Genomic DNA, 26,043 nt, shown 5'->3' with positions numbered 1-26,043 from the left:
TGGTGTACAAATTGGCTAGGCCCAAAGTGTGGATGCCTAAGTCAGCCGGTCCAACTGACCAAAATGACCATGATGCCAAAGATGAAATGCATTGGTGTCACCTCCACCTAAAGTGTCTAGGATGTATAAAACGATAGACAAACATTGTGTTAGAGCCCCAAATGTCCTTGTTTGACTCAAATTGAGGCTCATAGGCAAGAGATGAATAGGCATGACACACATGATTGCTAATTGTTCAATCTTAAAAATATGTAGAAGCTCCATAAGTTGAGGTATTGTGGTTAATAGACAATCTTTGGCAATAGTTGCAATTATTAAAAAGTTGGGCAGAAAACTAGGTTTCTTGATCAAACTAGTTTCTTTTATATTATTGTATGAAGTTGTGACTCGATCAAAGTGAAACTACTAATTCTTATGAGATCACATATAGACATGCTAGTAGAAAAGTTAAACTACATTTAGATGATTAATTGGGCTATAGGAGTTGCACTATGATCGCTTTTGGGAGTTTTGATCATGTCATCAACAACTTGGCTAGATCTCCATAGGCATATGATAGAATCTCTAAGGAGAGAAATGTAATTTTGTGATTGTTTAAAGAACATAGACAACTTTCTTAGACATATTGCAAGCAACTTGGCTAGATTTTGTTAGAAGAGCAAAATGATGAAAGTCTCATGAAAGACACAAGATGGATGAAAGAGACAATGCACAAGATGTAATGGGAATAAAAACCACTACGATAGTCAAGAGGACAATGATCGAGCTTAGCTGACACATTCTAGATGCTTTTTTTTCATACAAAGAATTGAGTATTTTGGGTGTAATGAATGAGAACATGTCATGAGGACATGTATTTTTGAAACCTTAGTTAACATGTGGATTGATTTTTAATCACATGGTTAAGTAAATGTTGCACATGTGAGGTGTAATTGAGATTAGAGTAAATTTACGAGCTCGAAACTCCAGGAAATCATGGAATGTCAAAGGTAAAAGTTGCTATATAAGTTATGTTGCACAAGTACTTGGTGGTATTTGGTGCCAGTTGACATAGGTCATTCATTTGATAAAAAATGTTAGTTGGTGACGCTAGAGAAGTGGCGTTGAATGGTACCTCATGTCAATCTGATGGTCAAAGATGGTGGAAAGATACTCGGGAATGGAAGTTGCTTGGCCAATTTAATTATTAGCCAGTAGTTAGATTATTTTTTTGGGCATTGAAATAATTATTAGATTGATTGTTAGTATTTAAAGATTGAAAGTTAATATTTAAGTATGGATAATGTTGAAAAAACCATTTGGGAAGATTTTCACTTATCAAAAATATCGATGCAAGATTGAAAAATGTCTTAAGAGATTGGAGAGGTATTTTTAGTGCATTCATTCTACAAGAGAGAAATAGGAGATGTTGCTGGTTTGATCTGTAGCCATTGGAGGTCCTTTTGAGGTAGCCAAGGGTAGGAGAAGATAAATCAACAGTAGGTGATAGTATCTATATGCTATTGAGACAGGACAACAATAGTAAATGATTGATTTTCTTTAGTTCTTTGTAAAGAAAGTTTGAATTTTCTTTCCTTAGAATTCTCTCTCATCTTTTAACATTTTTACAATTTTGCTTTGAAGATTATAACATTGAGATCACCAAAGGCTTAGAAATATAAAAAATTTCTACGATAAATCCTAATTTGTATAAAAAATTAGGGTTTAGTAATAGCCTTGGGAAGCATGTTAAAAATTGGAAGCTTCAAGACTTGGATTTAATAGGGTTGAAGCTATTTTAGTCAAATTCAAGTGGAGAGACTAGCAAATCAATGAATTTGGGGCATTTTTCATCTTCATTAAAGCGAGTGAAAGCCAATTGATTGCTTGAATCAAGAGGAAAATTAAATTAAAAACTTGCTAGTCATTTTGGATAGTAAGGGGAGTTCGAATACAAAAAAGAATTGGAAAAATCCCATTGTACATTAACTTCTTTTTAAGTTAATTTAAAGAAATACCGAAAGGGGTGTTAATTTTGGGGCCAACAGGGTGTTTATTGTCCAAGATTATAAGTTAATTTACATTCTCAATTTGGTAATAAATGTTGCTATTGTAACTAGATTGTAATTAGGGAATTACGATCTATCCACGGAAGAAAGGTTGGTTTCATGGTTTCATTGCTCGGATATCACTTGATCCCTTGATTTGGTGGGTGTGAGATACTTGATTGTAAGCCAAAGCTTTGTGCTGGTGTTGATTTTTACTCTTAGTTGAGAAATTACAACAATATGCATTTATATAGTGAGATGGGCTCAAGCAGTGATGATGCCTCTCAGTATGAACATTCACATGGAAATGAAGAAAATGTAACCCTTGGCCTTGGACAAGGCTTAGCAAGCTGAAAATGTTGCTGTTGGGCAAGATGCACGGTCTTCAGGGTATAAGAAGGTTGATGAGCAGCAAAGTGAAGAGCAATTTGATGACCAGTTCAAGAATTGGATGAGGATAGCAGTCAATCTCTTTGTTGAATTGGCAAAGGATTCTCAATTTACTCAATTTTTGAATGTTTTGAAGAAAGACAACAAATGCAAAAAAAAAAAGGCATCTTCTACATCTTCAGGACAACAAGGTGCATCGAAGATAATGCCAAAGCTTTCATTTAAAGCTTTCAAAGATGCTAATGAAACAAAATAGTTGATATCTCTACGAGACAAGAAATGTAAATGCAAGGCCATTATGGAAGTACCAATCCAATGGATTTTGGATAGTCGGGCTAGCATGCTATGATGGGGTTGCTAGGATATTTTAGCGAACGCACGATTTTTCATGCTATGGTTGGACAAGGACGGCATACAAGAATATATGATATAAATCCCTTTGTTATGTAGCAACCAATGCATGGTGTGCAAGGCTCAATGTATTTAAGTATGGTTAAAAATATGTAACGAAAGGGAGTGACGGATCAAAGGCTAGACTCGAGAGCTATGGCGGGAGAGCAAGAGCAAGAAAGGGAGAGACTAGAAATGGAAACTCCAACAGTCACAATGTGTGACCGGGCCTTTCTTTATTCAAACTATCACTAAAAGAATAAAGAATAAAGTGACGGTGACGGACGTCCGCCACCTGCAGTGTGTAGTGGCGGTGACTGTCAGTGTAGTAATACACAGGCGGCTAGGCAGAGGCGCCTTTACTCCCAACAACCTCCCACTTAAAGGCGAATTTGTCCCAGTGAGGAGTGAAAAGAAAAAGAAAAAAAGACAGTACAACATGTACATATGTACAACAGGATGAGGAAAGACGTCATCTCATCCCACTCTCATCAACCTCTTGAGGAAGGCAAAACGCTTTGTAGAGGCTTTTCGTAAGCAGATCTGCAGGATTTTGGTCAGTCGAGATCTTGACAAGATCAACAGACTTGTCCTCAACGACCCCACGTATGAAGTGATACCTCACCTCAATGTGTTTCGTCTTTGCATGGAAGACCAGATTCTTGGCTAACGGAATAGCACTCATAGAATTAGAATGCAGTGTAGGGATAGCATCAATACCAAGGTCAATAACTAAACGACCCAACCAAATGGCCTTCTTGCAAGCCTCAGTGGCTGTAATATACTCAGTCTTTGTAGTAGAAAGAGCCGTGCATTTCTGCACCCTAGACATCCAAGAAACAGCACCTCCAGCATAGGTGAATACATAGCCGGAAGTGGACTTCCTACTATCTGCATGTCCTACATAATCAAAGTCAGTGTATTCCACGACTCTTGTATCTTGGTTGCCATAGCATATGCACATATTTGCAGTGCTCTTCAGGTATCTCATGATACCCTTCACGGCATCTCAATACTTCTTGCCAGATGTAGCTATATAGTGTGCCACAACACCAACTGCAAAGGCAATATCTGGAGGAGTGACTATCATGGTATACATAAGACTGTCCATTGCGGATGCATAGGGAATCTTGGCTATCTCGGCCCTTTGCTCATCTGTCTGCGGACAATCAGCGAGTGATACCTTCACATAAGAAGGCAATGGACAGCCAATAGGCTTTACGTCCTGCATGCGGAAGCGCTCAAGGACTTTATGAATGTTGTCCCTCTGTGACAAGTAGAGGAGTCCTTGATGCTTGTCACGTCTAATGCGCATATCTAGTATGTGAGCGGCTTGTCCCAGATCTTTTATCTCAAAGCTCTTATTGAGTTGAGCCTTAAGCGCATCTAGCTCATCATGAGCTTTTCCTGCTATCAGTATATCATCCATATAGAGTACCAAAATTAATAAAGAACCATCACGGGCTTTCTTCGTGTAAAGACACGGATCCATAGCACTTCGGTTGTAGCCCTGTGACTGCATAAAGGTATCAAACTCATGATACCACTCTCTAGGTGCCTGCTTCAAGCCATAAAAACTTTTCTTCAATTTGCACACTAGGTGTTGTCTGCCAGGTTCTGCAAAGTCCTTAGGCTGCTCCATATAAATCTCATCATGTAAGTCCCCATGTAAAAAATTTGTCTTAACATCCATTTGGTATAAATCCAAGTCAAGCTGAGCAACCAAAGCCAAGACTTAGCGCAAGATGGTCATTTTAACCACAGGAAAAAAGACCTCGTCAAAGTCCACACCATGCTCTTGCTTAAAACCTTTTGCTACCAATCTAGCCTTGTATGCCGGCTTGGGATGTCCAGGGGTACTTTTTAGCTTGTACACCCACTTGCATGGCAAAGCCTTTTTATCCGTAGGCAAGGAAACCAAACCCCAAGTGTCATTCTTATGTAGGGAGTCTTTCTCAGACTACATAGCCCTCTCCCAGGAGTGGCTGTCACCCCTGCGTATAGCCTCATCATAGGTGAAAGGCTCTCTTGCATCTGTAACCAAGACATAATGCATTGAGGGCTAAAATCTATCAGGTGGATGTCTTTCTCTAGTAGACTGTCTCATGGCAGACTCTGTTGTTTGCCCAGTTGCCTGTCCAACACCCTGACTATGGGCATCTGTTGCAGCTGTAGGTTGTCCAACTGGTTGTGCGGGAGCTCTCGGCTCCTTCTGAAACATGACCTTGCGGATCTCAACAACTCTCTCAGGTTGCCTATGCATTTTGTCTTCATGAAAGACTACATCATGACTGCGGATGACTTTCCGCGCTTGCGGATCCTAGAGACGATAACCCATCTCGCTTGCATCCCCATAACCAAGAAAAATGCATTTGACACTCTTGGGATCCAGCTTACTTCTCTCGTCCCTAGGCACATGGCAAAATGCCTCACATTCAAAGACACGGAGATGCGCATAAGAGGGAGGTTTTTCAGTCCATATCTCCTCTGCAACCTGGAAATCCAAACCACTAGAGGGTGATCTGTTTATGACATGCACAGCTGTATTAATTGCCTCAGCCCAAAAGCTTTGTGGTAGGCCTGCATGGCTAAGCATACTGCGTATACGCTCTTGGATGGTTCTATTCATCCGCTCAGTCAAACCATTCTAGGGGGGGATGTAGGGAGCGGTCAACTGACACTTAATACCCCTCTCATCACATAACTGCTCAAAAGCACGTGAGATATATTCACATCGGATTTCAGCTTAATGGAATAAGCCCAAACTTTCTGTGAAAAATCATCTATGAACGCAACAAAATACTTTGTACCATCCATAGACTGACAAGGCATGGGTCCACAGACGTTCAAATGTACCAATGCCAAGGGCTCACTTATGCGTGGCTTATCAGGCTTTTTATGTGTAGACCTAGTCTGCCTGCCATAAAGACAATGCTCACATGAATCAAAACATGCATAATCAAGGGGTGGTAAGTACTGCAAACCAGAAAGCATTTTCATTCCCTTCAAAGACATATAGTCAAATAGGCATGCCAAAGAGATACATGTGGGATAGAATCCAGAGACAAAACATGATCAAGGGAAGAAGCTGATACAATCAAGGGTAGAGATTGCCAGCCTTGGCACCTCTCGCAATCATAAGTCTGCCACGAGTGATCTTCCATACAGAGTTTCCAAAACATACATGATATTCTGTGTCATCAAGTTGTCCAGCTGACATGAGACTGTGTATCAAAGCAGGTACATGACGTACATCTTGCATAACAAAACTGCTGCCAGAAAGAAACTGCAGCCTAACATTACCAATGCCCACAATATCAAGAGAGCTGTCATCACCCAAGCGCACAGAACCCGAAACAGTACGGTATGAATGAAACCACACTCGGCAATGTATCACATGAAAGGACGCATTTGAGTCCAAGAGCCAACACTATGCATACATAGAGTGTATCTCTGTCAGCTGTGAAGCACTAGAAGAAGCTGCTAGGATATAATCATCATCATCAACATTCTCAGGCTGCATAACATTGATCTCTTCAATTTTAACATTGGACTTTGCAGGTATTATGCTGCGATCAGAAGACTTATCTTGCACTTTGTCTTTCTCTTTATCTTTGCGCCTTTCATTGCGCAATTCATGGCATTGTAGCCTAATATGGCCCTTTTTTCCACAATGGTGACAAGTAACATTTGCATTCCTGCCACGGGATTTGCTACATGACTTTCTACGAGACTTGGACCGAGATTTCTGAGAATCTCGTCCACGGCTACTACCACTGCCATGCTTTCCATATCCATCATTTCTGTCTTTAACTGTCATAGCATGAGATACACGAGAGGCATTTAAATTCTTACGGTTAACCTCTTCCTACAAAAGAGCACTCTCAACATCATATAATTTCAAGGTAGCAATAGAGGCACATAATGCAGTGCAGAATATATCCCATGACTCATTAAGAGTACCAAGCAAGAAAAGAGGAGTAACATCCTCTGCAAAAGTGATGTCCTAAGTCAAGTTTTTGAGTATAGCATGGAACTGGCTCAAGTGAGCAGACAGTCACATTCTCCTTCATGCGCAGATCCATAAGCTGCTTTAGCCAATACATCTGACTCGCTGGACTTTTCTTGTCATAGAGATTTTTTATCTTTTCCTACAACTGCCATGCACTCTGTTCTTCCTCAAAGACATTATAGTGAACCTGTTTTGTGAGAGACAATACAATAGTGGACTTGCATAACTCATCAAGCTCAAGCCATTCCTCATCTGGCATAGTTACAGGCGGATGTCCGCTTAACCTCAAAGGTTTGATTTGCGATTTTTGCAACAACATCTGCCAAATTTGGCTTTTCCAATAAGAGTAATTCGTACCATCAAGCTTAGTGATGTTGAAAATAGCATGATCAGTGGACGAACTCGCCATAATGTAGGCTGGAAGACTGTAGACAATTCAAAACTGCTTGCTGTTTACTGTAGAAAATGATAAAAAAATCACCAAAATCGAGGAAAAATGGTGAAGAAAGTGGAACCAAAGCTACTGCCCACTAAGTACTAGTGAAAGTACATCATTTCAAAGTGTTTCAGCATGAAAAATCCATGTCGGTCCATACATATATGCTTGCTGTAATAAATTTCAGATTTCAGTAAAAGAGAGCTAACAGTGCTAAAATCGGATCCCAAGGCAATCAGATACTGCCAAGACCAAAGGCGGCATCATGCGGGCATAGCATAAGCATATGACGGTCAATAAGCATGAATTCAACACCCAAGTATGCCATACAAACATCTGCCAGTGAGTAGGCATCCTCTTAGGCAACGAGGCAAAGGGTTCTTGCCATTGCCAAAACTTGACACAAGTAGGTGTCAGTTCACAAAGATACGGATCCAAAATTGAGACTTCATAAGCATACAGTGAACCAAGATATATGATGTATCATTTCAAAAGGTAAGAAGTCTCAAAGTCTCAAGTGTTTATAACTGCTCAATAGCATGTAACGGCTCAATGCATAAAAGTATCATCTGCTCAATGTTTGATAAGCATTCACTCCCATTGGCACAAAAGCCGTATGTACGAGCTCAAGAGCTCAAGCTAAGGCAAGACACAGTGCCAATGACATAAGTCCAAGACAATATATCAATAGTACATCTCGAACATGTAGGCGGTAGAGCATCCGTATGTAGCATCCATAAGTATGTAAGACATCAAGTATATCCCAAGATACAACTCTGGCAAGCCAATAAATAGCTCAAGTAAGCTCCGAGAATCCAAGGTCAAGCCAAGACCGAGCTCCAGTAGCAATAGGCTCCAAACAATGTAACTAGCATGTAGTAATGGCATAGGCTAAGCATGTCAAGACCGGTCAGATATAAGCAATATACATGCTATAAGTACATCCAAGATGGAGCATCCGAGTGCTTTGCAAAGCGAGCTCAAGCTCAACCAACGATCCCGAATCAAAATCAAGCTCTATGTCGAGCCTGAAGTGTCAATACATTACCATATATGTCTGAAACATAGCCCGAAAAGCATAGGCATAAGCATACACAAGTAAAATGACTTTAGCCCAATTGTGTACAGCATTGATTTACTGTTCAAAACTCAGAATTTCAGCACCAAAATCAGCTCCAAATGGTTCCCAAACAATAGGCATACATTCCCTTAACATCCCGGCATTAAACGAGACCAACTGTGCATCAAATGACAATGCCAAACAAGTTGTAGCATCAAATGTCAATGTAACACTGTCATAAACTGCTTGTGGACTATTATGACAGTCCCAAAACAGTGTTAAATCAGTCCAAATGCTATGTCAACACATCAACCATCAAAACCAGGCATCAAAGCATGTTCATATGCCTGAAATGGAGCCTTTTCAAGTGCCAATGGAGGGGGTGAGCTGCTGTTGTGACTGTCAATGCTGAAGACACATATGGGAGGGCTGTGTGATTCTGCCAACTGTAAATGCTAGTCCTGAGGCTGCAAAAAATGGTAGCCAAGGTTCGGAGGGGTCCGGTTAAAGCCAAGGAAGGCCTCAAACAAGCTCCGGCAAGTCTTGTTCAAAGGCAAGTGAGATATGAAGCAAGGGAGCTTCAATGGTGGCTGTCCCAATCTTGTTTACAGTCTATGAGACCTGAGAACTGAAGTAAACCCTGAAGAAAATGATCAAATACCTCTGATATAATGTCTTGAAGGTATCCAACAATGTCGGGAAGGTGCTCGGGAAGCCGGGGAGTGACGGGAGCTCGAAGGAGTCGGATATGGCTGTCGGGAAGGAGACCCAATGCGAGTGGGGAGTCGATGGGAAGCTGAGAATGCCACGAGCCAAGCTTAAGAGTCGGGAAGCCGAGCTTTGATGCTAGTTGGAAGGGAGCGATGGATTGAAGGTTGGACTCGAGAGCTATGGTGGGAGAGCAAGAGCAAGGAAGGGAGAGATTAGAAATGTGAACTCCAACAATCACAATGTGTGACCGAGCCTTACTTTATTCAAATTGTCACTAAAAGAATAACGAATAAAGTGGCGGTGACTACTAATAGTAATACACGGGCAGCTAGACAGAGGCGCCTTTATTCCCAACATGCAAAACCCTATGTATGGAAGTATTGATTTGATGCGCATGCCATAAAGTTTGATATTGCGTCTGCATTCCCAAATGCTTATGGGGCTCAAGAAATGAATGTTGGTCATGCAAATGCTTTGTTTGGCGTTGGTTTTATTGTAAATTTAGCAAGTGCATTATTTTAACAGTAGCTAATGTATAACAACTTGACACCCAAAGGGGCGGCAAAAGACTATGATGAAGGTGAAAAAGTAGTGAAGTTTGAGTCCTTTAGTAGTGCACAAGATAGGTTGAAAGCTTTGACTTTCATTTAATAGTTTCATGCAACCTATGCATTGGAAAACTTCAACGAGTTTTTGAAGATTCGAAAGAAGACAACTACTTTCTCGAAAGGGAATGCATTACAATGGTGGTCTACTCTTTTGATACAAGGTACAATACTGTCAACGTGGATACAATTGAAGCTAATATTTGCATTGAATTGGTTGACAAGTACCTTTGAGGTGGACATCATGACAACTTGGAATAAATTGGATGTTAAGGAATGTTAAAATTTGGAGCAATATAACAAGAAGTTTTAGGATGCATTGTTACATATCACTTTTTATCGCTCCGTATCCCTTCACGAGCAAGTGGAAAAATATGTTTGTGGGTTGCCTAAAGGAATTAAGGATTTTTGCATTGAATCCATTGTGTCTAGCATGTCTCAGCTCATAGAGACTGTTACTATAGTCGATGCTTTGCTATGTGGGAAGGATTCAGGCTTCTTAGAGAGTAGGGAGAAGCCGAATGAAAAGTTGTTTAAGGTTGAGAAAAGGGGTAGATCTGAAAATCAGCTTGTAAAGAGGTCAAAATAGCAAAGAAAGGGCTCAATAGCATTGACACAACATAAGAAATTGATTACTGTAAATAAATGTTTTATTTGTGAACATGATGGTCACATTGCAAGGGATTGTCGCAATAGGTAGCAAGTTGGAAAATCAAAAAATCAAGGAGATTCTACAAGAAAGAAGCCTAAAACATCAGTGGGATTAGTGTTTGATGTTATTAGTGACCAACCCAATGATGATGCTATAGAGTTATATAGAGCATGGAGCAAAATTAGAGATCAATATGCATTGATTTTTCTTGATAATGGTGTACGAGCCAACTTTATCTCTGTTGATATGGCAACTCGTCTAGGCATCAGAGAGGATGAGATGGATCCGGAGGGAAGTTGGAATGGCACGCAAAGGCCATGCAGAGCTTGTCACATCACTCATTGGAAAGCTTCAATTGCATATATATGGATATGTGAACAGTGAAGAGTTTTTCATTGCTTCACTTGAGGGTTGTGATGTATTGCTTGGTATGCTATGGTGTCACCGTATGGATGTAGTGATTGATTCTTGTGCAAAAAAGATCACTATTCAATAGAAGGAAAAGATACTCACACTTGATGTAAAGTTCAAAGGTGAATTTGTTTTTGTTGTATTTGCAATTGTCATTTTTAAAGTAATAAAAAATGGTACTTGGTTTTTACTAAGGATAAAGATGATAGTGAGAATGTTTGAAATATGTCTAAGTGAGAAAATGATTACGTGTCATTTTTGAAAATATATGTTGATTGCTTTTTTTAATCACTTTCAAGGTAGCTACTGTTTGAAAAACTAGAAGATTATGACATAAATCTTATCTCTAGAAGTAGCCTATCTAACAAGCCACCATATTGAGGTCAGTGCAGTCTAATAGGTGAAGATTATGAGTTTTATAAAGAATCAATTTTTGATTTCTCGGATCGATGATGTTATGGATAGATTGTAAGGGTAGCCATACTTAGTCGTATAGATTTGAAAAGTGGATATCATCAGATATGCGTTAGTTTAGAAGATGTGCTTAAGATAGCTTTCAAGTCATCTTTTGGATTATAGGAGTTTCTTGTTATGTCTTTTGTACTTATGAATGCTCATGTTACTTTTAATTGGATGATGGATCATATCTTCAAGCCATATAGAGGATTTGTGGATATTTTCTTTGATGATATGATTGTCTATTCAAAGAATGTTAGTTTTCATTGATAACAAAAGTGAAATTTTCTTGTATAAAATTCACTTTTTGGGGCATATTGTATCGGTTAATGATATTCGCATGGATCTTGCAAAGATTGAGGCAATATGATCATGGCTATCTTTGAGGAATGTGCATGAGATTTGTAGCTTCTTGAGTTTATGTTTTTACTACAAGAAATATGTATGTGGATTTGTTGAAATTGCATCTCCATTGCATGCTTTGCAAAAGAGGGATGTGCCATTTAGATAGACAGCAATGGAAATTTTAACATTTGAAAAGTTGAAGGAAAAGATGTCTTTAGATCTTGGCCTTGTATTCCTCGATCTAAAAAAGTTATTTGTAGTTTAGTATGATGTATGTGGTAACAACATTGGGGCTCTTTTTATGCGGGATGGTTGAGTTGTGTCTTATGAGAGTCGAATTTTTCACAATGCAAAAAGGAGCTTGCATATCTATGAGAAAGAGCTCTTACTTGTAATTTATGCAGTGTCTACATGGAAACATTATTTGTTGAGGGTTGATTTACAATGTAGACAGAGTATCAAACTTTCAGGTACTATTTGATGTAGACGAAGTTGTCAAAGAAGCATATGAGATATGCATATCTTCTTTTTATGTTTCACTTTTAGAATGTATATATTGATGGTAATAAGGAATATTGTGGCTAATGGTGTGCCACGTAAGCCACAAATTTCAACTGTTAGCATGGTTTTTTACACTTTGTCATTCCATCTTTCCCAAGAAGACTTAAAAGTTGCAAATCCATGGATTAATTTGATAGTCGATGTTGTAATGCTTAATCAAAAGATAGAAAATTATCTAATTGAATGAATAATTGGTTGGATGTCATGAAAGAGCAATATGTTGTTGACTCAGACTTTGCTAATATTTATAATTAGTTTTGCAATGGTCAAATGCATGAACACTTTGTGCTAAGAGATGGATTTTTGATGATGCATGGATGATTGTGTGCCATAAAACAATTAAGGCTTAGAATTATCATTGAAAGTGATACTTCTTTGTATGCAAGACATAAAATTATTGATAGCATGGTTAAGGCAGTGGAGCATTTTTTTAATTGGTCAACTTTGAGATATGATGCAGAACAGTTTGTCAGGACATGTATCATATGTTTGAAGGTAAAGGATGATAGGCAAAAGATGTCGGATTTATTGTAGCCCTTGCTGATTTTAAATAGGCCTTGAGAGAGCATTGCAATGCATTTTATTTTTGAGCTTTTTAGGACACCTACAAGGAATGATGGGATATAGACTATCATTTGTAGGTTTAGTAAACAAGGCCATTTTATTTCGGTAAGGAAGAAAATAAAGGTTGATCATATGACACGATTGTCTTTACAGTACATCTTTAAGTATCATGGTATGCTAGAGTCGATCATTAGCGATTGAGTTTGTTGAATGACTAGTTTATTTTAGAAGGGGTTGTTTAGAATATGGGTATTATGCTGAAATTCTCATCATTCTTTCATGCATAGACAAATGGTCAATCAGAGGAAGCAAATTTCATAGTGTTAGGTTTTTTAAGGTGCTATGTTTCAAACCACAAGATATAGTGAAAGCAGCATTGATACCCTTGGTTGAGTTTGCTTACAACAATATAATACATAGTTTCACTGGTAAAGCTTCATTTGAGGTGGTTGAGGATGGTAAGAAGGTACCACCTATTCTGCGAACATGCAAAGATAAAGTATGCATTTTAAAGATCGTAAGAAAAGCAAAGAGGGCAATTGATTACCACAGATGTGCTTTGCAATTTGTAGAGGGTGATTATGTATTGCTGTGTTTTGAAAATGCAAGGTTAAAAAAGATTAAAGAAATAGAAAGATTGTATACAAAGTTGAGTATGGGATACTATGGGCCGTTCCATGTGTTGGAGAAGATCAACAATGTGGCATATCGGTTGAAAGTACCTCCAAATTGATAGATACACAACGCTTTCTATGTCAGTTTGTTAAGGTCTTTTCATGATGATGTAGTAGAAGATATGTTTGCTGAAATTGAGTCTAAGGTGGAGGAGTTGGATGAGATTTTGGTACATGAGCAGATTATGTCACATAGCAAAAGAAAGATCAAAGGTAAAGTTTCCAAGAGATACTTGGTAAAATTTTACAATTATTCACAAATGGATGCCAAATGGATGGAAGAGGATGACTTGACAGACCATTCTCAATTGTTGCAGCTTTACTTAGGTATCTTTTAGTTAGAGCCGACTTTAGTTCAAGCTCCGTTACGTTCAATAGAGCAGGGGTTCGAAGAATCGGTTGATGCTCAAGGGAGAGGTAGCACTTTCATTTCTCTAGTTATCGAGAGCTCTGATATGTAGTGGATCTCGGATGCATTCAATATGCATCCAAGGTACTGTGCTAACAATATGTTTGTATTGAGATTACTACTCAGTGTATTAGTTATTGTGAGACATATATAGATGAGTATAAGTTTCAATCGGACATTAGAACTATACTTTTGCATCAGCTTATGATCAATTTGGCATAAATTTTGCCTTAATTTTGATATAAGTTTTAGCTCAGTTTTTAATCAGCTTAAGGATTGTTTATGGTTACTTTTGAGATTAGTTTTGCATCAATTTTTGCATTGATTGTTAGAATTTTTTTTAATGAGTTTGTGATTAGTCTGAGGTCACATTTATATCGGTTTGTGATTAATTCTCAGATCAGCACAAGTGATCAATTTATGATCAGATTATTATGTTCGGTTTTCAATGGTTTACATTTGGTTTCATAGACAATAGCATATGTTATGATACCATTGATGTTTTAGCTATGATTTATGGTTAGTTATGCTATGCTATGGCTTGGTTTTGCCAAATGAGTTGAGCTTATGATAAATAGACATGTCACATGATAATTTGGCAATGTTTTTGAGATTCTTTGTGAGTCTTATGTTATACTATGATTAGTTAGTAATTTTTAGTATGTGTTGGGCATATAAAATGGTTGAGCAATAGTGCACAATGTTATATTAACTATGATGTCTTGTGGAAATTTCAATCCACCATTTTTTTTTTTTTTTTTGATGCATTTGGCAGTGCAATCGAAGATGATTGTGAGGATTTTAAGAGGGAGGATTATCATGAGAAGATGCATTTTTGGAACCATAGTTAACACGTGGATTAATAATCATATGGTCAAGTAAATGTTGCACATGTGGGGTGTAGTGTCATGAGGACATGTATTTTCGAAACCTCACTTAATATGTGAATTAATTTTTAATCACATGGCTAAGTAAATGTTACATATGTGAGGTGTAACTGGAGTTAGAGTAAATTTATGAGCTTGGGACCCAAGGAAATCATGGAATATCAAAGGCAAAAGTTGCTATAAGCTATATAGCATAGGTACTTGGTGGTATTTGGCTGATCTAGGTCATTTATTTGGCTATAAGTGTCAGCTGGTGACACTGGAGAAGTGGTGTTTAATGGTATCTAATGTTAATTTGATGGTCAAAGATGATGCAAGGATACTCGGGAATAAAAGTTGCTCAGTCAATTTAATTATTTGCCAATTAGATTAGTTTTTTGGGTATCCAAATAATTATCAGATTATTTTTTCAATATTTAAAGATAAAAAATTAATATTTATTTATGAGTAATGTTAGAAAAACCATTTGGAAAGATTGCCACTTGTCAAAAATGACCATGTAAGACTGAAAAACGTCTTTAGAGGTTGGAGAGAGATATTTTTAGTGCATTTAACTTGCAAGAGAGAATCAAGGGGCAAATCAAATCAAAGACTTTTGTTGGCCATTTTGATAGCAAGGGGAGTTAGAATATTGAAAGGGATTGGAAAAATCCCATTGTATATCAATTTCTTTTTCAACTATGTTTTTCAATTATGTTAAAAAAATATCGAAAGGGATGCTAGTTTTGGAGCTAACAAGGTGTCCATTGTCCAAGATTGTAAGTTAATTTGTATTTCTTAGTTTTGTAGTAAATGTTGCTATTGTAACTAGGTTGTAATCAAGGAATTACCACCCATCCATGGAAAGGTTGGTTTAAGGATACGCATTGGGATGACTTTTGAGAACGTGGAACGAGACTTGAGAAGTGTCATTGATGAGTTAGGATTTGGGTATGTGTGAGCTTGTGAAATGGCCTCTTTGAACACCTCTTAGAGCACATGCGAATAAGCAAGGAATATAAACATCCAAGTTGCATCTTGGATATTCCTAAAGTAGCACTTCATTTGATGTGCCTCAATAAAAAAACACCTTGAAGAAGAAGTTAAAATGCCATAATCGCTCTTAGAAAGCAAAGTAGTTAAGGTAGCCACCTTGGACCTCTGTAGCCATATAAGTTCCATGGATAGATTTGTCAAAATATCCAAGATTCCTCCATTAGAGTATAGGCATGTACTTTGGTTCTCTCATGTGAGATCACATCAATACATCATTTTGCATATCCCAATATGAACTTTTGGTTGAACAACTTGCTCCAAGATTCAAAGTTGCCAGAACATTCAAACTTGGTGACACACATCAAATTCACCAAGAATAAAAGAGTATCAATGTGTTCTCTCTCCATCCTCACATTTGCCTTCTTGGCTAGGACCATGTGAGGGCATGCAACATCACTAGAAGATAACATGCAACATCTTTAGGAGGCCTCTTCATTACGTACTAGGGTTGAAAGGCCCTTTGAAGAATCATTGTTTTTTCTTTTTGCCTTCTCTTTGGACTTGGTAGCCTTCTTTGGATACTCGTTGGAGCAAAGTTGCCAAGAATGGTGTTTTCAACCTATAGAAAATGTATGAACTTTGTGCTTTTCATAAAGCTATGAAATGCTTGTATTGAGAAACCATGAAAAAGCAATTAGGTCGATCGAATAAAAACATGGTTGGTCAAAACGAGCGAGTCTTTTGGGAGTGCCACTAGAGTAGTAAGGGGCTGATGACATTGATTCTGTAGATGAGGAGATGGATGTGGATGATGATTTGGACGCTATTGAGTGTTAAGTGTGTTGAACTTGAGTTAGGATTATTAGTTTAGAATATCATTATTTCATATAAACATGTTTTTTAGTAGTTCTGAAGTGACCTGGATTCATTTTGATGTCTCACTAAGATGAGCTATGTTTGAGTTGTTTTTCGTCTATGGCATTATGCTTCTTATACATCAAGGTTGTGGTTGGTCATGGATGATGGATAGGGCATGTAAATTGTTGGTGTTTTGAATGTTCAATTGTATTTTGTATATGGTGATGAATCATGTCCAATGTGTGTGTTTCACTTAGGGACTTGAAATATATTTATTTATACATATAAATTTTCTAGTTCTCATTTGCAACAATGAAGCTTGTTTCTTATGTTTATGAACTTGCATGAAACCTTTGAAATGTGTTTCATAAGAAGAAATTCAGCCAAGTGTGGGTAAATGGCGGGAGATCCTTGTGAGTATCCATTGGAGAGATGGTCTTGCTTTCTTACAAGAATAGCCACGAAACCATTTAAACCATTTCTTTATCTTTAAAGATATTGCCAATCCCTTCACGAAAACATAACCATATGTTTAAAACCTTGTTATTGTATTAGAACTCCTCATTAAGGCCAAGATCCCATTTCTTGTCCTCGAGGTGGGGAAGTGGACCTAGGTGGGGTATAGGAGGAGACTTTGGAATGGGTGCAAAAAGTGCTACCAATGAGAAATCTAATGGAGTGGGCTTAGCAAACCACTCACACAAGCCTTTAGGAGACCTATAAGATAGGAGTTGTCTATATGCTACATGTCCATTAGTATGTGTATTAAAAGGACCATGTAGTGTAGGAGTTGGAGGCGTAGCTTTTACTCGACTTTGTAGGAGGGAGTATTGCACAATGGATCCAAAATTAGGTATGGACTGAGTGGGCATGGGCATGGTAGTTGCATGAATAGCCCAAGGAGGGAAGATAGGGACACTAGAGGTAGAGGATGGAAATCCTTGCATGGGAGTGACATGTGGAGTGTGTAACGGTGTGCACCTTAAGCTTTGGGGATAGACAAATGTGCTCACTTGCCTGTTATGTAAGGGATAGTAGTAATGGGTGGCATTTCTGCTAACAATTTACCAATGTCCAAATTAGCATTTACCATTAGGCGATATGTTAGTTCATGGTTGAGTTTGTGCATGTGATCCATTGGGCTAGGGCATTAGGATATTATCTTGTGTATCTAGGCATTTTTATTTGGCCATTATGATGTGGTTTTTGGCACTTTTCAACAAGTTGACCAGCATTTAATGCTGGCTGACTTGTCATATTCTTGGCATTTATTTTGCCCTATTTCAAGCACTCCTCCACAACCATTATCATTCATCTATCATTCACAGGTCCTTGCTAGAGAGAGGAGCTGATGCCAGTGCCTTCACACCCAGTGATTGACATTGGTTTTGTGCTGTCTTATTTCTTGGTATATGGATTCCATTTCTTGAGCATTCTTGTGAGTTCTCTTCTTTTGCAATGTTCTTTTTTTCTCTCTGTCTTGTGTTCAACAGTCTTTTTCACCATATGTCTACGCTTCCATTGCTGCATCCACTTCTAACATGGAATCGGATTGCAAGATCTACGTTCTTGCTGATGTTTTTCTGTTGAGTACAGGTTTGTAATACCTCTTTTGATCAAGCGACTTGGTGCTGATTGCTTCTAGCTTGTTTGATGTCTGTTGCAGCCTGCATATCCTGCCCAGGAATTTGTGTTTTCAGCCTTGTCAGCATTTTGCTCAGTTTTTGTAAGTTTGCTGCATTTATTGCTTAATTCAGCCTGCGTTTTGGATTTTTGACCTTCACTGTTGGATGGGTGATTGTGTGTACTAATCGTTTTTGCTGTTTCAGGCATTTTTGGTTGTATTTTTAACTTCTTGCAGCAATCACCCTCATTTTTTGATGATGTTTTTGGTTTTCATTGTGCGTGAACTCTCATTTTGTGCAATCTTTGTTGTTGGTTTGGTTGTATTCTTTCTTTGTCCACCTTCTATTCTCTATCTTCTCTTTCCATCCTCTCTGGATAGCTCCTCTATGCACTTCTATTGATGATAAGTTACATGGTCTTGACTATCTAACTTGTAGTGTTGTTATGAAAGCTTGGTTCGTGCAGAACAATTATGGTATATTGTTCGTGGAGCTATTCCATGTCCTCAATGTCCTTTTTTAGTTCAAGATGATCTTGATAAGGACAATCATGGCTTACATGGGATACAGATCATGCATGTGTCTATTTTGCTCTTCTTCGATGTATTTCTAAAGAAGTTCCACTAGCGGTTACCTCTTGCAAGACATCGTCCGAAGTATGATCGAAGCTTTAGATGTTGTACAAGGCACCTTTCACCATGCATACCATGATACTTTATAGACAGCTTCAACATATGAAGTTCGAGTCTAAGGGCACTATTCAGTCATTTTTGCTTCGTGTTACACGTGTATAGGACCAACTTCGACACATGGAGTCTACTCTTCTAGAGACACATCTTGTGCGGATGGTACTCTACAAGCTTTCCCTAGAGTTTGATGGAGTGGCCAATGTTTTGAGGGGGTAGAAGTCGTTGACACTTGTGAGCTTGACTCATATGTTCTGCATGCTGCGTTAGCATGATGCATCTTTGCGTCTACAGAGTATGCTTTCGCTCTATTATACAAGTTTTGATTTTGATAAGGTTCTTACAACTTTCGAGAGGGGTGACAAGAAAAAGAAGTGGAAGGTTCAATGTTAACTTTGTGGGAAGAAGGGGCACTTGTGGAAGGATTGTAAAGATTTAGTGGCTTTGAAGAAGGAGAAAAAGGAGCAAGATCAGAACTCTTTTGTTAAGTCATCCTCTTCCTCAGACTTCGATGTAGATCCTTTAGCTTCGGTGAAGGTGAAGGCACGGAAGGGATTCTTGTCTTTCGATTGAGGAAAGGGCTTGGTAGCCCCTTATTATTTTCTAGGATAGGTGATGCGGTCATCCCTCACAACTCTCCGATGGCAGAGGAGGCGTGTGAGAGGGTGGTGAGATGGAGTAGGTAAATGTCATCTATACAAGTATACCGGTGCATAGGTTCTAGAGAGAAACATCCTTGACACATTGATTGAAGTTTGGTAGATTTAAATCTTGGAGTTGGGATTGATATCTAGATTCATGATGGTTGGTATTTGACATAGAGCAGGATTGGCTTCTTTTCTTGGCTTACATGAGGGGACACTTTGGTGGTCTGGCCAAAGGAGGTGAATCCATGGTAACATATGTCCAAAGGCATTTTTGACCGGATGGTCTTGTATGCTATTGCGAGACATTGTTGATAGACATTGAAAGTTGCTTTGATTCTTCTCTGTTTTCAGGAGTTGGTACAATCGATATCGACATCATGGACAAGAAGAAGAAAGACATGATGCATTGTTTGGGCGAAGTGTGAAAAACCACTATGGGATCCCAAGAGGAAGGAGTCTTAGACATTGTGAATTGGTTGTGTCATTCGTGTATCTCACACAAATTAAGCTCTCCATGATAAGCGCAAGATGTTCTTTAGAAGAGCGCTAGCTCTTATAACATGTGAAGTGATTCTAGGCTTCACGTTGAGAAAACACAGAATGTACGATTGCGACTAAAACACAATAACTTAGACAAGAATGCAATACACACAAAAATAAAAACACAAACGGAGAAGAAAGAGAACTATGAAGCGAATGGATGGATGCTGTAAATGAATGAAAGAGTGTACAAAGGCTCAAAGGCAGAGTGGTGGAATTAGTTTGAGAGTGACATCCATTGGAGATGGGTTTTGAGGTCTATGACTACTAGTTGGAGCTGAGGTGATGCTGAAAGTGGAAGGGCAGCAGGCTGGAAACCAAAAGGCAGGTGTTTGGTGGCTGAATCTGGTAAATACAACAATTCAACCACCCGGATGTGGAGGCAGCTAATCAATGGCAGCAGGAGGCTGGGCAAAAGCTGCAGAAGAGTCTTGATACTGGGCGGTCTGCTAATGCAGTAAACACAGCTGATCAGATGGAGAGATGGTGACAACACCTGGCGATGTTAGGTGGGCTGAAAAATGCAGGCAACAGGCTATAATAATGGCAGACAGAAGATGATGTTAGGGCTGGAGCAGCAAATACAGCCTGATCTGGGGTTATAGGTAGCTGCCGACAGTAGAAGGTAGGTCGCCTGATGTGTGGCAGCAGTCATGTAGGCTGGACAGTCGCTAGAAGAGGGATCTGATAGCTGAAATCTACAGGAAGAGTGATGACCTGCAAGAGAAGGGATCAATTGAGTGGTATGGGCAGCCTCCTATTTGTAGATGTGGATCCTCCCAAAGCTTGGATGTTTGTTTATGGGACAGATAAATTTTTGGTAAACTTCGAGTTTTGGGGCTGTTTTAATGAGCTAATGAAGATTTATTGTGTAATGCATCCTTTTTAGCTTAACAGCAGGATGCCATGACCCTTATTGTATCCTCACTTTTGGTAGCTTAGTTAAGTTGATGTTTATTGGTTGTTTTTGCCATTTGGAAACTTGCCATAGTTGTGGACTCAGTAAAATATCTTGTATGATTGGGGAGAACATGACCTGTCATTCATGTTGTGCTGATGGCCTCTTTCTTTGCATATTTCAACTGCAATCCCTTATTAATTTTCTTTTGACCTACTTGGTTGTTGATTTGTGATTTACGCTTTCAGTGTGCATACGTCGTTTTACATCATTGGTTTGTAACAAAGTCCTGCCACATGCTGCTTAATTAATTTGGCAGGTATGACTTCAACACAGGGAAAGAAGATCGTTTAGGTTCCCATAAAGATCCTATACGGTGTGTAGAATATTCACATGCCACAGGTAAAATCAACACTAAAACTCGTTCCAATTTTCTTCTCAGTGCATGTCTACAATCTTGAATGCTTCATAATGGTTAAAAACATAGTTCTGGTGTTCCATTCTGGATAATAAGCCAGTTCAGTCTTTTTGTTACTTACTGTATTGATATTTACATTTTTCTAAGGTGCATTAGGGTGATGAGGATGTAGTATAGGAGTGTTGTCAAGAAAATCCAGTGTGCATTGATTTAGAGTCCCAGCATGGTTGTGTTGCTTCAAGGGCTTTCTAAAGCTTATGGATTGAGATGTAGATTTCTTTGTTGTGTTGGTCACATGACTCTAAAAACGTTAGAATATCTGCACCGATAATTAAGGGACATTTTACTTAATTTGGAAAATTGAATTCAATGAGGAAGCTTTACAGGACAAGTTATCACGGGCAGTTGGGACAAGACATTGAAATGCTGGGATCCACGTGCTGCAAGTGGTCAAGAAGCTAGCCTCATAAGTACCTGTCCGCAACCAGAACGTGTTTACTCCATGTCTCTTGTAGGTCATCGGCTTGTTGTTGCAACAGCAGGTCGACATGTCAATGTGTATGACCTCAGGAATATGTCACAGCCAGAGCAGAAACGAGAGTCCTCTCTAAAGTATCAAACAAGATGTGTACGATGTTACCCTAATGGGACAGGTAGGAGTTTAGGGTGCTATGAAAATCATATTGTGGTTTTTGGAAAGACCAACAACGATAATGTGAACTTTTCTCCGAAACATGCAGGTTTTGCGCTGAGTTCTGTTGAAGGACGAGTTGCAATGGAGTTTTTTGACATGAGCGAAGCAGGGCAGGCAAAAAAGTAAGTAAATTCATTGTGCTGGTGGGAAGGAGGTGGAAACTGAATCAGCAAGAGCACGGCTTAAGTGAATATTGTATTTTGCTTGTTCCCTGGAGTACAGCTTGATTGACCTCTTACTCATTGGTAGTCCTTTGAATTCTGACTGTACCCCACAAAAGAAGTCGATCTCAGTATATGTAATGCATGTCTATGTTGTGAGTTGAACACTTGCCTACTGTATGTGAAGAGGTCCTCAGGTTAATGCATGGTCCCTTGTTCTCTATGTCGCTTCTGTTGGGTATGCTTCTCTTGCAAGCATCCTTCGTAACGAAATGGGAGGGCAAACACAGAGAAACACAGAACATATGACTATGATGAATATGATTAGTAATGCCCACTAAAAGAATGAGGGTATGAATGTTCGAATGATACGATGAGGAGCCTTGACCCTTCATACCTCAAGGACCAGGGCAGTGGTAATCTTGGAGTTGTACTCGTGATTGGTCCCTAAATGCAGCAGTAGACAGGGTCTGGGCATGATCTCCTCAGGTTGGCAATGTCCTTCAAGAGCATGGTGGGAGCTTTCAGCACCAGGTGATTGGTTAGGCAACAAGGGTGTCACCCCAAAGAAACCAATGCATTGGATCAAGGGTGTCTCGATGGACTGCCCACATTCCTACCATGATTGTAGAGGTGATGGATATCTTTGTTTAAGAAGCCCAACTTAATCGGCTTTTAAAAAACAGGAAAGAAAGGGCAATATATGAATGGTAAGATTTCAAGATAAGCCTCAAGCAGTAAGCATAAGTACAGCTCAGTCAGTGGCTTTGTGTGGGTGCACCGTAAGGCTTGGACATTTATGGAGTTCTATAAAAAGGTTCTATGTAATCGTTTCTCTGAATGGCGCTTTGATACATACCCTCATGTCCCCTATTTGCAGATACAATGGGTTATAGATTTAGATACTCCACCAAATTCAGAGGCTTGACTTTGTTTTTGCAGGTTGAATCCATCATATTATCCTGATGATAGTAATCACAACAATGCCACAGAGTTGCCATTTCGATGATATAGACATCTTCAATGATGCCCATGTGATGTCATCAATGTTGGATGGCTGCATGATAGATACATAATGCTTCAGTTTGCATTACAGATAGCGAGTCATGCATATAAGTTTTATTGCTTGTAATAGTTTGCTCTGTCGAGTTAGGTCACACTCCAAGAAAGAACCAGCTATCAAGTTTTCATTAGAATATGTTTGTATCTTTGTTCATGTTATATATGTTGTTTATTATGAGCCTGAAACTAGATTAGGTTCAGGAAGGAGTGCCAAATCTACTGTTTTGATTTGTATAGTGGACATTTCTCATCTTGAGGGCTTCATTTTACCAAATGGTATAGAAGAGTGGCTTTAGATGTGTAGTTATAGTTGGGTTGTTGCATCAGGTATGCGTTCAAGTGTCATCGTAAGACCGAGGCTGGAAGGGATACCGTCTTCCCTGTTAATGCAATAGCATTCCATCCAATGTGAGTCTCCCATTCTGCACTTTCGTAGCAATAATCCTCATTTCAATAATTCACATTCAACATTCATCTTATCTTGTGTGTGTTTGAACTGCAGATATGGTACATTTGCCACTGGAGGCTGTGATGGCTATGTGAATGTGTGGGATGGCAATAATAAGAAGCGTTTGTACCAGGTGCTGGGCCTGCAAACAGACTCTTCATCAAGGCTTTCAGCAGAGAATTGCATGCTGTGGTTTTCTCACTCAAAATTTCCGGGTTGTTACATGCAGTATTCAAGATATCCAACAAGTATTGCAGCCCTTTCTTTCAGTAGAGATGGTCGGTTACTAGCTGTTGCATCAAGCTATACTTTTGAAGAGGGCCAAAAGCAGTAAGTCTCTTCAAAAGCTCCGAATTATTATTTGTAGTTAGATAATAGTAGTTATGATTATACTTACACAATAGGTTTGACACCCATCTCTTGCCACCTTATGTTGAATGTGATCAGCATGAAGGGCCCAATTATTTTGCAGACAGCATCATTTGAGAGTACCTGATACTTCACCAATGACTAGAACTGCTTAGGATTGTCACTTATAGGTCCTTTTACTTGAAAAGCCACCTCAGCTTGCCAGGCAAAAGAAACACGCGAGCCTACTATGGTGGAATGTGTCATACTGCCTCTAGTTTCTAGTTTAGTGTTTAAACATTTGCATGACTAGTGTGAGAAAATACAGTGGCAGAAAAAGTAATATTTGGCTTTCTTGCTTTTTCATTCAGGCATGAGCCAGATGCAATTTTTGTGAGGAGCATCAATGAAGTCGAAGTCAAGCCCAAGCCTAAAGCTTATGTAAATCCTTCATAACCATTAAATGAGAACTGGTTCTCTTACAAGTATCAGTGAGGAAATTGTATTGTAGTTATGTCAGCAGGCTCTTTCACAAATCCCACGTCATTATGCAAGTTAATTTGTGGTATGAAGCTTGCTGTAACACATTTCCTTCAATCGTTTGCTTATTTAAGGTTGCTTGCAAGGTCACTAACATCAACTATTTTAGAATTAGTCTCCAGGTCAGAAAGGGCACCCCTAGCACCCGTATGAAGATGGCAATTGACAAGCTTTGCTAGTTAAGGGGCATGTTACCATAGTGTTTGCTGGGACCTGGCTGTGATTATATGTTGCTTACATATTGATGTCTGATTGTTCAATTGGTAGGTTCTTTTACAAAGCAGTTCTCTACTAGTTTTGTTGTCTTGGGGGGGTACAGCTGTAAGAGACCATCCATAACATGTGAATCCAAAAGTTATTAGAAGGCCCCTTTACTTATGTTTTATTATATATATATAAGTTATAAACTAATAAAATGACCCCTTTTCCTTCAGTTTTGTTTTTGGCAAATTGCAAAAAGAAAGTTTTATTCAAATTTTGTCAAATTTAACATTGATTGCACATGGCACATTTTTTGAGGTGTACCCTCGAAGATCAAAGTGCACTTCAATTTTATGAGCAAAGGCATCTTCGTCATTAGGTTTAGTTGGTTGGATTAATAGCACAAGTTTTTCATCAAGCATTTGATTTACAAATCAATTTAGAAGTTGCATAGTTGAGAGTAGCAAAGGTAATTGCATTTTATGTTAAGCCTCTAGAAAAACTATGAGATATACAAAAGGTACAAAATGAGAGAGAGAGAGAAAGAGAGAGAGAGAGAGAGAGAGAGAGAGAGAGAGAGAGAGAGAGAGAGAGAGAGAGAGAGAGAGAGCATGTGCGTGTTGAAACTGTGATCATGAGCACTATAGCATTAATTGTATTCAATTGGTATGGGGGGATGCAACATACTATGCATGGGATGTGAGTTAAGGGCTCTCATGTTTGTAGTGCTAGGAGGTGGTTGTGATATACTATTTGTAGATGATGGCTTGGCTAGTCACAAGAATATGATAAGCTTTTTTTTTTTTGTTAGGGGATTGTTTATGAACCATCTTGAAGTTCAAAGAGATTTGAGATGTCTCCATCTCTTATTAGTTATGTAAATAGGCTAGGGCATTGCATATACCACACATGTAAAAAATTCTATCTTTTGTGGTAAGTCCATGAAGTAGGGTTGGTAGCACTTTCTCAATGTTTTAAGTACACAATAATCCTAATGTTAATCTATCATGTGATTCTTCTCTTCACCTTTTGTTGGTAAAAGTGATTGTCAACAAAGTATTCTAGTGAGTCTTATTAGATCATTTTCCTTTGAAAAGGGCTAGGATGTGTGATAGATGATGATGTGCTTCAATATGAGCTCCCTTGAGGTGGAAACCTTATCTAATGCATCCATGGTGCAATAGTGGCATTCATGAATTATAAATGAGTTGTTAAGCACCAAGCAATCAATGGCTTAGAGAGTGATGCATCATTACCATCTTTTATTGTGAGTTTCTTCAAAGTGACAGTGGTGTTGTTATTGTTACATTTGCGAGTGTAGGAGACTTTCGTTTGCATCTCTTGTGATGTCT

General features: G+C 38.8%; 1 protein-coding gene across 2 annotated transcripts in view; it reads left to right on the top strand.

The window, feature by feature from the left end:
* Positions 1-25,716, top strand: part of LOC148011643 (mitotic checkpoint protein BUB3.1-like) — a 46,120-nt gene extending 20,404 nt beyond the window's left edge. Inside the window, exons 3-10 of one of the 2 annotated variants that reach the window (XM_087670672.1) lie at positions 21,139-21,221; positions 21,624-21,890; positions 21,978-22,053; positions 23,482-23,562; positions 23,657-23,735; positions 23,832-23,932; positions 24,322-24,391; positions 25,503-25,716. In XM_087670672.1, the coding sequence (XP_087526798.1) occupies positions 21,139-21,221; positions 21,624-21,890; positions 21,978-22,053; positions 23,482-23,562; positions 23,657-23,735; positions 23,832-23,932; positions 24,322-24,391; positions 25,503-25,526 (781 nt within the window). In that variant the 3' untranslated portion in view covers positions 25,527-25,716. Of the gene's footprint in view, positions 1-21,138; positions 21,222-21,623; positions 21,891-21,977; positions 22,054-23,481; positions 23,563-23,656; positions 23,736-23,831; positions 23,933-24,321; positions 24,924-25,502 lie in introns of those variants that run through there. The other variant, XM_087670673.1, reaches the window with a different exon arrangement.
* The last annotated feature ends 327 nt before the right edge of the window (positions 25,717-26,043 follow it).

Source organism: Lygodium microphyllum, chromosome 28, assembly GCF_053477565.2.
Source record: "Lygodium microphyllum isolate KBCC chromosome 28, Lygodium_microphyllum_v1.1.10, whole genome shotgun sequence".
NCBI lineage: Eukaryota > Viridiplantae > Streptophyta > Polypodiopsida > Schizaeales > Lygodiaceae > Lygodium > Lygodium microphyllum.
Note: the sequence above shows the minus strand (reverse complement) of the source record. Positions and strands in the feature narration are given on the sequence as shown.